The 13621-nt window shown below is 48.9% G+C and overlaps 1 protein-coding gene across 1 annotated transcript in view; it reads right to left on the reverse strand.

Annotated features, from left to right (window-relative positions):
• Positions 1-13621, reverse strand: part of WWC2 (WW and C2 domain containing 2) — a 135112-nt gene that overhangs the window by 40167 nt on the left and 81324 nt on the right. The window contains exons 5-8 of the mRNA XM_037128810.2: positions 8457-8536; positions 3783-3912; positions 785-931; positions 114-187 (exon numbers count right to left, since the gene is read on the reverse strand). Of these exons, the coding sequence (XP_036984705.2) occupies positions 114-187; positions 785-931; positions 3783-3912; positions 8457-8536 (431 nt within the window). The remainder of the gene's footprint in view (positions 1-113; positions 188-784; positions 932-3782; positions 3913-8456; positions 8537-13621) is intronic.

Genomic DNA, 13621 nt, shown 5'->3' on the forward strand with positions numbered 1-13621 from the left:
AGAGCGTGTGGGGAGCGCCAGCAGGTGTCGCTACTGGACCAGAGATGAGCTGCAGACCGGCCACTGTGGTGGAGCCCACTGACCACTGGCCCGCACCGCCGCCCCCTGGTTACCTTCTTTTGGCTTCTTCGTACTGTAGACTCAGCCTGACCTTTTCAGCTAAATTTGATCTACTTCTCACTCCGATCTGGTAAAAAACAAAAGGGAAAAAGCCAATTAACTCTGCTAATGAACAAAGGTAAACTGCTTTTGTTTCTGGGAGGAACCAGTAATTGAAAAGCCAAGGACCACGGTTCTGAAACTGAGAACACCAGTTGGAAAAGGCCCTGACTTGATAGCCTCAGTAGGGGCAAGACACTGCTTTTTAATTAGAGCTTGTCTCTCTCTCAAAGACGTTAACATCATTTTCTCCATGCATTAAATTCAAAATATGTTTCTGGTATCCAAGAGCTTACAAGGGGTGTACAGGTGAATAAAATTTACGAACTGGAACCAATTTCCTTGTCACTGTGAGGCAAAATTTCCATCATTTGGCTTTCAACTGCATAAAATATGAACAAAATAACTTCAAAAGTTAACTTCTGCACATGGTAGACCCTGCTGTTGATCTCTAACTGTTTTACTTTCAAAGCACATAATTCAAAGGGGCGTAAGAGAACATGAAGATTACTGGGAACTTATGGCAAATCTGCTGGTGGCCTCCCAGACAGGAGAGCACGCGTCTGTCCCGTAACCAAGACCCGCCGGAGGGAGTGCTGGGCCAGCCCTTCCACACATCACTTACGTCTCCGGAAATGCTGGTTTGCGAGCCGGCATCCAGGGTCTGTCTGGAGAGAGACAAGTGAGAGTCCCCAGGGCTGGACCTCAAGTCTGGCTCCGATCGGCCCATGCTCTGACCCAGGTGGAACCGCTCCTGCAGCTTGGCGAGACTCTGCGCAGGGGACACAAGGCCCTTCATGAGTGTTCAAGAGGGTAAACGTCCCCACCAGGTGTGATTACATTCAAAGAACTCATCTTAATGGGGAAACCAATGACGTTGTTTTAGCAGGTACAGAGCACTTGAAATGAGGGAAAAAAATAAGAGTAGCATGTACTGGTGCACATACACACATGTGACTTGGGAAGTATGTGAGGGCGTGTTTAACAGGGTAAGTTCCTTTTCCCAACACAGCCTGGGAGTTATTTGCCTGGTGAATAATGGGATCTTTATAGTTAGTACATGCATTTCTGATTCTTAAAATTTCACAAAGAAGTCTCCGTATCAACTAGAACTACTTTGTACACTAGCAATTACGAAGCCACGGAACACCAGGGACGCAACCTCATTAGAGACACAGTGGGAGTCTTCCTCCGCAGACGACCTCCGCAGTCTACCGCCATCCGGATCTGCGTCTGGACGGGACCCGGGGGGCCATTTAAGGTGCATTTGTGTGGGAGATAAGGAAGCTGAGCCCCGGAGGCTGCAGCACTCACACATGACCTGGGCCCGCTGGCCTGCCGACCACGGGGTGCTGCCCAAAGGGACGCACTGAGTTTGGCAAAGTGACAATCAGAGCAGACGGGCCTGCTGCCAGCCCCGGGGCGGCTGGTCCCAGCTGACCTTGGAGGGAAGACGTGAGCAACTAAAGTCTGAAGAGGGGCAATTGTACCTAAATTGCCACCAAGGACAAAACAAGCTTACAAAACACTAGTAAAAATGGGGAAACTTATTATCAACTTTAACAAGAACCAGGACTTAATCCTGATATTTAAAATTCTTGTAATAAGAAATTGGAGATCTGCTATCTGAAACAATGAGATCTGATATATATATATTTTTAACTAAATTTTCTCTATTTTCTTTCAAAGGCATATTTATAAAAAACAGATATGTGAGAGGGATATAACTTGAATGGTCATATCAAATAATAATACATCACAGAAAAGAACCAAGAAATTGGTTAGTGACTTTGGGCAAGACTTTTCTGCTTTCCTCTGTATAGTGAGAAGGTTCGTGTTCTGCACACCCATCTGTGCAGACAGCACACACACCAGTTTAGGTCACGACTAGTGTGTTTTTTAAAGCAATAGAAGGGACTGGAAAATGAAGGCAGACGACATTCCTAGTATTAAGAGCAGGCAAACTTCCTGACATTTTCGTATGAATCTGTAGGTAAAGACAGTTGTGCGTTGGTGGGATTTGGTGTAAAATACAGTCTTTACTGTGACCCGTGGTCACAGAAGTTTGAAGGGCCTAGAAGATACCCAACATCCCTTCCAGTTCTATTGTTGACTTCCGGATCTACTGATTAAGTATTTGACACACTTTAGTAATTAAGAAGGAACCTAATCTTGTAATTTACTCTGGCCTGTGTAGAAACCCAGAGTTTACGGGAAGAACTGAAGATGACCTAAAATTGCTGATTTAGAAGATTCTACTCTAAATTTGTTCAAGTTCCGTGAAAGATGTTCAGAGGACCCAGTATGTGCCTTTCAGGGATTACTGATGTAATCGGCAGGATCATCATGACACGAAAACAAAACACACCCAGGTAACGTCTTCTATGTGTTATGTCTGTGCTAAAACCCCGTGTTCTGGAGCAGGGCCAGCAGGGTTCGAACGCAGTCCTGCTGCGTGCCGGCGGTCGACTTCAGGGGAGTCACTTAACTTTTGGTGCTGGGCTTTGCCTTCTCTGTGCAGTGGGGGTAATACCCGTGCCCGTCTTTAGGACTGACTGCTGGGAGAACGGAACTGCTATTTCCACGCGAGGCCTGCAGAAGGTTGCCTGGCATGGAGTCAGTACTTCTAAGCATTTGTTGTTATTACTACTGTCTTTCCCATTCGATCGCTCCTTGCCAATGATGTAAAACTTGCCCAAAGGCAAATTATACGGGTTCGAGACCATTTACCTACATTCAACTAGCATTTTGAAAGCTGACATGAAGGAGTTGAACACAGTGTTTAAAGTCCGAGGTTCTCTGAAAGATGCCAGCATCACCCCGGACTCTGACGCCCCCCCAAACACAGACTAACCCTCACTTGGCTGCGTAAAGAGCTCCAAATATGCAAAGAATTTTCAGTACTGGTGATAATTATGGGATGGAAGGAGGGGAAGAGGAGGAAGAGACACACTCATTAAAAAACACCATTATGTCTGCTAAATAGAGATTCAGGACGTAGAACACTGTTCACAGATGGTTGTTTTTTTGTTCTTCTACGCATGAGGCTGGGTTGCTGGGAGCTGAGACCTGTGTGTTGAGGTCACAGGGGTAATAAGGGGCTCGGCTGCCACTCGCAGGTCCCCTAGGGCGAGCACGCAGATGTCCCCTGCCAGGTCAGCATTCCCCATGCCACTCCTACAACCGACCACCTGGGTGGAGAGAGCTTTTCTAAGATCCTCACAGAAGATGCTCCTCTGCCCCAGGCGAATCTCTGAACTTGCGGATGACAGGTGACTCGTCCTTTCTGCGTCCCGGGCGGAAGAGCCCTAGTTTAGATAACCCGGCTTATCTGGGGTCGGGCCTGAAGCTTTCCGTGAGCTGCAGGGTGCACGAGGACGCTAATCTCCTTATGTGGGCTCACGGTCTACCACCCACCGCCTCAAAGGCCATCGCAGCCGGCCTCCCAGTAAGCACACCAGCACCTCGGAAGCCGTCTGTTTCCCTCCCGGGCAGCGTTCACACCGGAAGGTATGAACGGGGCAGTGGGCAGTGGGCAAGCCCACGGAGAAATCCTGCCTCCGGGAGCGTGTGGGGGCCCCAGCAGGCGGTGGCTTGACTTAACCACCCCCCCACCCACCCACCTGCATGAGATCCTGTTTTTCTTTCTCTCCCGAGCTAATAGCCTTTCGGATGGATTTCACTTCGGTGAGAATGGCTTTGGCTTCACTGAGTTCATAGCCACTCTGGCCTCCGGACATTTTCTTATCAATTCTGTTCAAAGAGGGAAAAAGAGAAGGAAAAAAAAGTCAAAGAATGGCAGAGTGCAAGTGAAACAGACGGGGAGAACGACCCCGCTCCAGCCTGAGAAAGGTCCGATCTGGTAGGAGGACAGGAACGCAGATGCCCGGACAACCGCAGGGACCCGGGGCTCGCCGCTGCGGCCGAACTGCAGCTGCAGGTGTCTGTGGAGCAGGCAGCGCGGCGCCGCGGCCTGGCGGGCCCTCGGCAGGCAGCCGCGGGCATTACTCACACCAGCGGGCACGCTACACTGATCAGATCATGTGGTTAGTGTTCCACTCCTTTTACACATTCAAAACGTATCTGTTCTACTTTTATAACAACTATGAGCGGGGGTAACGTTGCTTTGCCTTGCTGAATGAGTTCAGATCCAGGAGTAAGGCAGAGGGCGGATGGGCTCCTTTGTCAGCGTGGAGTCCAGGGCTCTTCCGTGAGCTGACTCACCCCCCACAGAGGAGCTTACCGGGTGTCCCCGCAGCTCGTGTGGTCGCCCTGCGTCAGAGGGCTGCCCGGGACCTCACTGTGTGTGATCCGGGCCCCACCAGCTCGCCCGACTCTTCCTGAATAACGGTTTGACAACTCCTGCGCATCCCGCTCCGGGAGCCTCCCTCCCCCGCCCCCCACCTGCCCAGGGTTCTCGCGGGCAGCACAGTGGGCCCTCCAGGCGGATGTCGGCCATGCCTCCGCCCGGGACACTGCTCTCCAGCTCAGGCATATTCTTGGTCTGACCCACAGAGAAAAGCCGCCACAGGAAGCCGGCTCTGAGCTCCCTGGCTTTAAAACATTTAATGACTTATATTTATTTCAATGGGAAGGGTTTAATGAAAAACAAAACACAAAAACAACAAAACACCAACCCCCCTACCAGGCCATCTTATTCACTCTTCCGAAGTTCACTCAAACAAGTGCGGTGTGTAGATACCATTATTTCCCTTTGGCACTAATTTAGTTCATATTTTATGCTTCTGAACAAGCAATTAAAGTCTTACAGAACCTAAGAAAATAAAATAAATTTCATCATAAGGTCATTTGATTAAAAAAAGTACAACTAGTGAAATCATTGAATTAAACGCGCACCCAGAGTTTAGGGCGGGAAGGGACCCTGGAGAGCTACCAGCCGCTTCCTCCGCAGGAAGAAACCGCGGCCAGAAAGGCGAGTCGGGTGTGGCCCCTAAGCTGCCCCAACAGTCTGCTGGTCAGGGGACTGTCCTCAGAGTGACAGACTCCGCTTGGGGCTCTTACAACTGTCCAACTCAGAACATTTGATAACAACACTAAAAACACTTTGAGCGTTGTTTAATTCTATTTATTGGGGAAGGGATTTACCAGTGAAATTGTTGAGTCCCTTAATATTAAACTTAGTTGTGGCAAAGGCTCATGCTGACCCTTAAAAACTCTGAGTTCGTGAAACGGCTGGTGATGCAGGTTGACGTCCCAGCCTCACGCTGAGTCAGAGCGGCTTCCTAAAGCCCGAGGGCTTTCTCTCTATGCGGACGAAGCGTTCAGAATTTAGCAGCAAAACAAATCTTTAATTCAGAAATTGACTTTAACATTTGGAACAAGAAAAGCAGGTTAGCTGTTTTCGGGGATAAACTTCAGCATCTGAAAATAAAAGCAGAGCTCCTTCGAGACTGCTAATTTAAAGTTCAGAGAGCTGTAAAAACAGATGAGCGTTTCCTGGTTCTCCACGGCTCCACCGAACGTTAGGGGTGAGCCACCTCGGGCAGCCCTCGGGTCTCTCCTCCCCAGCCCCCGCCTCCTTTGGCCCGCTCTGCTTTCCACGTGGCTCTTCTCCTCCACGTCTCCCCCTTTTCTCTCCCACTTGCCATCTTCCACCTTTTTTCCTTTTGACCCTAACCAACAGTACAATAAAACATGAACATTATTTGCTGATTTTTAAAACAAAGTAATGTGTTTTTTGTTCTTAATTTGAGATATACCATTTTATATTTTTCCCTAAAAAATCAAAAATTTTTTCTTGGTTTATGGGCACCCTATAGTTAATTTTTGCCCATATCTTAGTCTCTTCTGAAAGAGAAGAGATTGCCATTTGCATGCCTTCTCCCCCAAAATAAGTGCCCTGCAGCCAAAGTTTCCCAGAATCTGTCTCTGCTTTGGCTCACTGGGTGTCTCTTCGTTTTGCCTTTTCCAATGCTGAGTGCCACTGGAGGCGGCAGAGTGGAAATACGCTTCTTCCTGGTATCCACCGACTCACGCTACACTATTGCTTAGGCCGAAGTCAAATTTGGGACCTCAGACAGAATGAAATGAATAATTTAGAGGATAAAACCACCTTCACTCATCTGGCATAACCTACTGTACCAAGTGAAATGAAAGCCCGAGTTTAAGTTACACTGTAATTCCAGATTCAACAAAAATATTTCTTTCTATTGTGAGTACGTGAAAGGTAGCAAAAGCCTGCAGTGGGATTCTATTTAAATCTCTTCCTGAAATATACTTTCTGTCGTGACCGCAAGGAAAAGTCCCTTGATTGTGTCAGGAACTCGCTTTCTTGGAAAGTGTGGCCTGTGGGTTCAGCCAGTTGTTACCCAGGGTTCTGGCAGCGGGGTGGGTCGCCCAGAATGAGAACAGCTGGCCCGCGTCCCGTCTGCAGGTGAGACGGACGGGCGGCAGTGGCCTCTCATGCCTTCCCACCCCTGGTTCACGGGGTCAGCCTCGCTGCGGGGGAAAGGCCTCAGTTCTCACAACAAATGGCCGTTGTTTTCTCCTGGAATGTTATTGACAGATTCTGAAACATGCCTCAGATTCCTATAAAAACTGCTTGCCGGCAAACGGCTTTGAAACAATACGGCATTGTTAACATCAGTGTAACAAAAACAGCAAGTTTGGCTAACCTTTAATCCCGGGGTGGGGACGAGAGTAATCATTTCACGTGCCTTAAAAATGGCTAACGTGTGGCCGAAGGTCTGGTGGCACCCTCAAAATCTGCCTTCTGTCTGCACTCCGGCCACAAAGCCCTTTTCTGCCGCTCTGGGCCCACACACACTGACTCACTGGCACATCCACGTCACCCCGGGCCTTCCTGGTTCCTAGGGGAGCTCTGCGACCAGCTGGTAGAGCCGAGCCAGGTTTAGGCACCCCCTGGGGATCTTGTAAAATGTGCCTGGGTGCGGGCCAGAAGCAGGACTTTTGTTCAGAGGCCCTCTGATTGTTCTCACGTGTGGGCCTGTTTGAGAACCACTAGGGTGGGTGGGTTTGTCTGAATCAAGGTCATGGTTGGCATTATAGGCAGTGAGTAGGCAAAAAAAAAAAGAAGAGTGAGCCACCAAACCAATGTCAGAAATAAACATCATGTGACTGGTAGTCCAGAGCAGTGAGTGGGTATCCGAGATGTAGGTCATCATCCAAACATGCAGACCAACCAGCGTGTCTGCCTGCCCAGCAAACACTTGGGGTCTTCGACAAGGGATGATGCCTCGCGGCCTCGGACCACTGCTGGGGGAGACGTGGGGGAGGATGGGAACCCTGAACACGAGGCTGCCCAGGGAAATCCCTACCAACACTGCGCCCTGGCTGGGGACACCACGCCCGGCATCCTGGAAAAGGGAAGGAGACGCAGCTGAACACCTCTCGGGATGAGGCCTCTAAGCCTCTCTGTGATCTCTTGGCTGTGAACACGAGCCTCCTCCTCCTCCGCATCAGGGCCTCTGTGGGTGGAGGCCATGGGCGTTGGGTTGCCTCGGGGAGCCTGTCTGAGTGCAGTTAGGCTGCACCTCCAGGGCAAGGAGCAGAGTGGCCCCCAGGGGCTGAAAGCAGGTTGTACATTTCCAGTCCCTGCTACCCTGGGTCTCCCACGGCTTCCCCCGACCCCGCCCAGCCGGAGCCGTGCCAGCACCCCCACTGTCAGCATGGACCTGGAAAGGACAGCGCGTGCCCAGGAAGTGAGGAACTCACTCAGGCTCCTCTGCTGACCCTCCCCGATGGAGGCAGAGGGCCACCGCCTGCAGGGCCGGGCCAGGGGACACACTCTGTGCAGCCCTGGGGAAGACTGGGGGGGCACCCAAATTCCCATCTCTCAGCTCCACGCGCACTGTCAGGGCAGCTGGCAGGGGCCAGGGGACAAACCGAAGTCTGTCACTTTGGTTTCTTTGGATCTCCAGCGATGAATAAAAACTTCGACCTTTGCAAAGTACCGCATTTTGCCGTGTGTAATGCACGCCCACATTTTTTGTGCGCGTCATACACAGGATTATTGTGCCCATTATCATACCCATAGTATGTAATCATTATAATCATGTATAATGCACATCCTTATTTTTCTCTCAAAAGTTTAGGCAAAAAAAAAGTGGGCATTATACATGAAAAAATATGGCACATAGATTTTCCCAAGTGTTTGGTTAGTTGGTTGGTTCACGGCTTTTTTTCCTTTTTTCTTTTGCAGCGTTTCAGCTTCTGACTTGATGTTTCTTTGAGAGATTTATTATGCAATCTGTACTTGTGTTAGTTATGGGGCTTTGAATGATTTGTAAAGTCAACTTCAGTAGTTTTATACTCACTGTTGCAATGTTTCAAAGCCTTGTTCCTTATAGAGCAATTCTTGCTTCATCTGTGAGAGCTCCCTCTTCAGCTTTTTAACCTTTGGTGAGAAATCAAGGTAAATATGAATGTTTGTAAATAATTAGCAGCACAGTCTTCAAAGGTAAGCCATTAGTAAACTATTAAACACATAAACACAGCCCTCAGTTGAACATTCCCTGGACTCGTTTCTCCTTGACACAAACCCTGAAGGGCAGATCAGCTAAGCCTAAGTTGTCCGAGAGGGGCATTATGACTCACGTGAACCCCCCCTCCCCCACTTAGCAGCGTTCCCATGCGCAGGGCACCCCTACTGTCTCCGTTTTGTGACAAGCAGCCGGTAGGGGAGAGTCAGCACTTTAGAGCGAGGTATGGTGAGCTCTGGAAGCTCGGACCCATCCTCCCCGAGACTCCAGGACCTCCGGCCTGTCCTGTTTCTCAGCCGTGCCCGATGGCACCTGCTCAGTGTCCCCACACAGGCAGACCCTGCTGGCCCGGGTGCTTTCCTCTCCACCTTCAGCAGCTGCCTCCCTGTCACGCGGGACTTAGTGCACATATCACCCTTTCAAAGACCCCCCCCCGACCACCCTACCCACGCCACTACCCCACTTTACTTAGCTCCCAACATGTGCTTGCTTACTGCCCCCGCCCCTGCCGACGTAAACTGCATCTCCCCAGCTGCAGTCCCAGCTTCTGGGACAGTGCAAGGCAAACAGCAGGTGATCAATTAGTACATGATGTCAAACTGATAAAAAATGTTTTTTTCTATTGCCAAATGCATTCCTTGGTAATGACAATGGTAAGGTCTAGCAGGCCAGTGGGAGCCTGGTTTGGCCGTGAACTAGGGTCCTCCCGCGGCTGTCAGGAATTTGTTTCCACTTGGGAAGTCACAGCGTCGGTTTGTGAGCACGTTCTGTTATATAGCAGTCCAACGTGCTGTTGAGCCTTTATTTCCTACTTCTACCCTTTCTGCAAATACGGACTGACTCTCTGCCATGCGTGGAGTCCCGTGTCTGCAGTGTGAGCAGAACAGTGGCGGTCTTTGCCCCCCGGAGATCTCAGAGAGCCGTGGGGTAGGTGGGTCCTGGACGAACGGTCATCCAAGGAGGCGAATCTTGCCAATTACACAGGTGATATAAAGGCTGGGAGGGACCGCCTGGCTACAGAGAGACCTGAAGCCACACTGAGGATTTCAACATCTTGGCTGGAGAACAGTAAGAGTTACAAAGGAACTATTAAGGCCGATCTGCAGAACACTCTAAAAATCACCGTGTTGAGTCCGGTGATAGGACCGGAGGGGCGAACAGGACCCCCGTGTCCGCTCTGCAGGTCCACTCGCGGGCAGCGTGGAAGAGAGCAGACCCCAGAGAGGAACACACACGGTGGAGGGAGAAATCAGCGGGACCCGGGGAAGGGCACAGGGTGGAGGGTGAGGGAGAAGACACACCAAAGATCACGTCCAGGACTTTGGCAGGCCCGCTGGGTGTGCGAAGGTGCTTTCCTGGGGAGTGGGACCAGATCTGGGGGGAAAGAGCAGGCTTTTCTTTAGAACATTTTTTTGGGACCCGTGGGACTTCACAGGCAGTTGGGGTACGTGGATGTGACGTTCAGAACTGGTGTCTGGACTAGAAATACAAAACCGACCGCCGCTGACATGCAGATGGTGTTTTAGGTGCCTGGGGATAAAGGGGGTCACCCAGGGAGAGTGTACTGAAAGGGGGGCCATCTTCACCCTCAGAAATCTGCTACAAAGAGACAAAATACACTGTGGAGGAGGGGCAGGAGAAGTTGGAGAAAAAAAAGGAGTGTCATAGAATTCAGGAGGGGAAACGTCGGAGGGGGACTCGGCGCCACGAGAAATAAAGGGACCAGAGCTGTGTGACGTTCCCGTCGCAGACCCAGCCACTGTCCTCGAGTAGATATTCAACGACTTATCTGGTGAGTGGAGCTGAGTGTGCTCCAGTTTGCTTCCCAAGGCATGTACATTTTATTAGGAAAAGGAATACAGATAATTGTGCCGCAAGGCCTGATTTACAACCACACAGAGAGGTGCGCACCTGGATCCCGGTGGGCAGGGGAGCGACTCCTCGGGTGTGGGTAGGAGGGCTGGCCTCCGGCAGTGGGAGGGGCCCGCACTGGGTTTGGAAGGTGCTGGACCAGTGAGAAGGGCCGGCCACGCTCTTCTCGAGGGCCCCACAGAGACGGGTCCGTGTTGGCATTAGACTGATATGTCAGAGCCATCGGTAATCAATAGCTCATTCCAGTGTATTTCTCCTCTGACAGCACCCACCTGGAGCTTTTTACCAAAGAGACTAACGTCTTATTTTAAAACAGCAGTTAATCCAAAAATCAATAGCGACTCCAACAGCTGGGCTGAAACCTGTATTTGCCTTTGAAAACACAACTGATGAAAACAATGGGGACGGTGCGTTCGCTAAACAACTGAATTAAAACAACGGTATATCTTAGTGGCAAACAATAGCATTCCACTCAGTATCGTTTGTACTGTGACGACACGCCAACTTCCTTTCAAAAATTATCTAACACTAACATTTGACAATTCCGACTCTAAGTGACGTGAGCGCATTTTACTGGATGTGAAGTGACAGTGATGAAGAAAGCTGACCTGTATTTTCTTAGCTTCCACATTATTGACTAAAGTTGGCTGTAAGCTACGGTTTTTACTTTGGGAGGGCATCTTCTTAATGATTCTCAGCTCCCAAAGTATCAGTGCTAAATATTATTTCGTTTGCTATAAAAACGTTCAATTTTATTACAGTCACAAGTGAAAACATTATTATTTCCAACCAGACATTATTTCCGATTGGTTTTGGTTTTAAGACTAGGGTCTTAATTAGTTCGACTGCCTTGTTTCTCGGAGGACTATTTCACTTCCTTCGTTAGCTCCGACAGGGTCGCTCTTTCTACCCCTCCGTTCCCCAACCCACCCCCCAAGGGAGGACATGGGACGTAAAAACCAATGTCCTCAGACCATAGCTAAAGGATTAAGCTGACACTGACTTGCAAATTTAGCTCAATGCAGACTTTACTAGGGAGCAATACTGAGCTGAAATTCATGAGCTCTCTATGTATTCCAGACATTGTGCTAAACAGAAATGCCTACTTTCACCCCTCACAGTTCCTCTCTTAGATACATACAGCTTAATTATTCTTTCGTAGCTGAGGAATCTCAGACCTAAAGAGAATAAGTCAGTAATCTGCTGAAGGTTTCTCTGCTACTAAGCAGCAGAGAGCAGCCTAGAACCCAGGAGAATTGTGTAAAAACGGTAATTATAAAAGCTTTAGTTATAATGGCATGATAATACTGGTAAAATTAAAGACAAACCTGAATTGTAGCAAAGTGACCCAAATAAAATCTATGGCCCTTATTTTAGTTCAGAAACTTCCTTATTGCTATATCCTACCGCAGCTGAGGATAAGAACAGCCCCACACGCTTCAGAGCCTGTGTTTTTTTTCTGTCCTGCATACTGGACTTTCTGCAGTCGTAGCCCATCATATCATTTCCAGACCCATTTCGAAGGCATCACATCCCACAGCCCAGAACCCCGCGCTGCAGGGAGGACAGCCACAGCTTCTGCCCGCTTCCTGCTCTCTATCCTGACTGTTCCAAAGCAACCGACATTTCCAATGGACGTGCACTTTATTTCTGAGGACCAGGAAGACACCGTAATTAAGTGTGATAAGTATGACTGGAAATCGTAGTGCTTCTCACCCTCTCTTACAGTCCTAGTATAATAAGTTTTATTTTATGAGAAGGAGAAAGAAGATGACAGGGAAGGAAAAGTAACTTCTAGAAACTTGCGGATGCTGGAAGGATCTGAAGACAAGCAAGTTTCATAAACCGGCCCTGCAATGACCCTGCGACATTCGAGCCACAATGATCCAAGTGGCATTTCGCTAATGACTACCTTCCCCTGTCCCCTGTTCTCTAGCGTCCTGTCAGGAGCTCGGTGAGCCAGCCAGCGAAGGGCAACGCTCAGCGGCTCCTTCTGGAAAGGCTTCTCTCCGCTGCACGTCACGTGACTAAAACCCTTACCTTTACAGAAAATGAGAACTCAACGCCAGAGAGTCACAGGGCTGAGAATAAAAACGTTTTTGGCTGGACTGAAGAACAGATGTAACTGGAATCCCAGATGCTCTTACAGCCGTTTGTGATGACTAATGAATGAGTTCGGTCCGCAGAAACAAGATGACTGAACACAGGACTTTTCTACCCCAAACTTTTGTGTAACGACAATAGAAAGGGGGGGAAGCAAAGCCAATGAGAAACATTATGTGAAATGTTTACGAAATATTCTACCTTGATACAAATAATAGATGAAAATGTGGACAGTCAATGCTAGATCACCACAAGTAACTCAAATAAATCGGTTAAGTTGCCGTCAGACAACTGCGTGGTGTTTGAGTGCTCCTTTGTGAATGTTCCGTGTGCACTTGAAAATGAGAGGTCTTCTGCTGTTTCTAGACGGCATGTCCTACAAATGCTCATTTGATCAGGCTGGTCGATGGTACTGTTCACAACTTCAACGGCTGTGCTGATTCTGTCTGTTTATCAGTCACTGCGAGAGGAGTGTTGATATGTCCAATTATAAATGTGTATTTCTCTTTTCAGTTCTACTGTTTTTTTTTTAAGATTTTATTTATTTGTTTATTTTTAGAGAGGGGAAGGGAGGAAGAGAGAGAGGGAGAGAAACATCAGTGTGTGGTTGCCTCTCATGCACCCACTACTGGGGACCTGGTCCGCAACCCAAGCCTGTGCCCTGACTGGGAATCGAACCGGTGCAGGGCTTTGCAGGCCGGTATCCACTGAGCCGCACCAGCCAGGGCTGTGCTGTCTGTTTTTAAAGCTCTGTAGTTATATGAACACATCTTTCGGGTTTTGTGTATATAACATTCTGGCCTTTCATGAACTGACTTATTTATTACTAGAAACCCCTAGTAATACTATCCCTACTCTAAAGTTAACTTTGATATTTAAATGGCAACTGCAACTTGGTATTTTCATAGTATATGTTTTTCATTCCTTTGATTTTGAACCTATCTGGAGATTTATGGTTGAAACAGGTTTGTCGTAGCCATCACCGAGTTGGCCCCCATTTTACCTGTTCTGACAATGCCTGTTAT

The sequence above is a fragment of the Artibeus jamaicensis genome, unplaced genomic scaffold (genome assembly GCF_021234435.1).
Source record: "Artibeus jamaicensis isolate MK-2021 breed Jamaican fruit bat unplaced genomic scaffold, CSHL_Jam_final scaffold_833, whole genome shotgun sequence".
Taxonomy (NCBI): domain Eukaryota; kingdom Metazoa; phylum Chordata; class Mammalia; order Chiroptera; family Phyllostomidae; genus Artibeus; species Artibeus jamaicensis.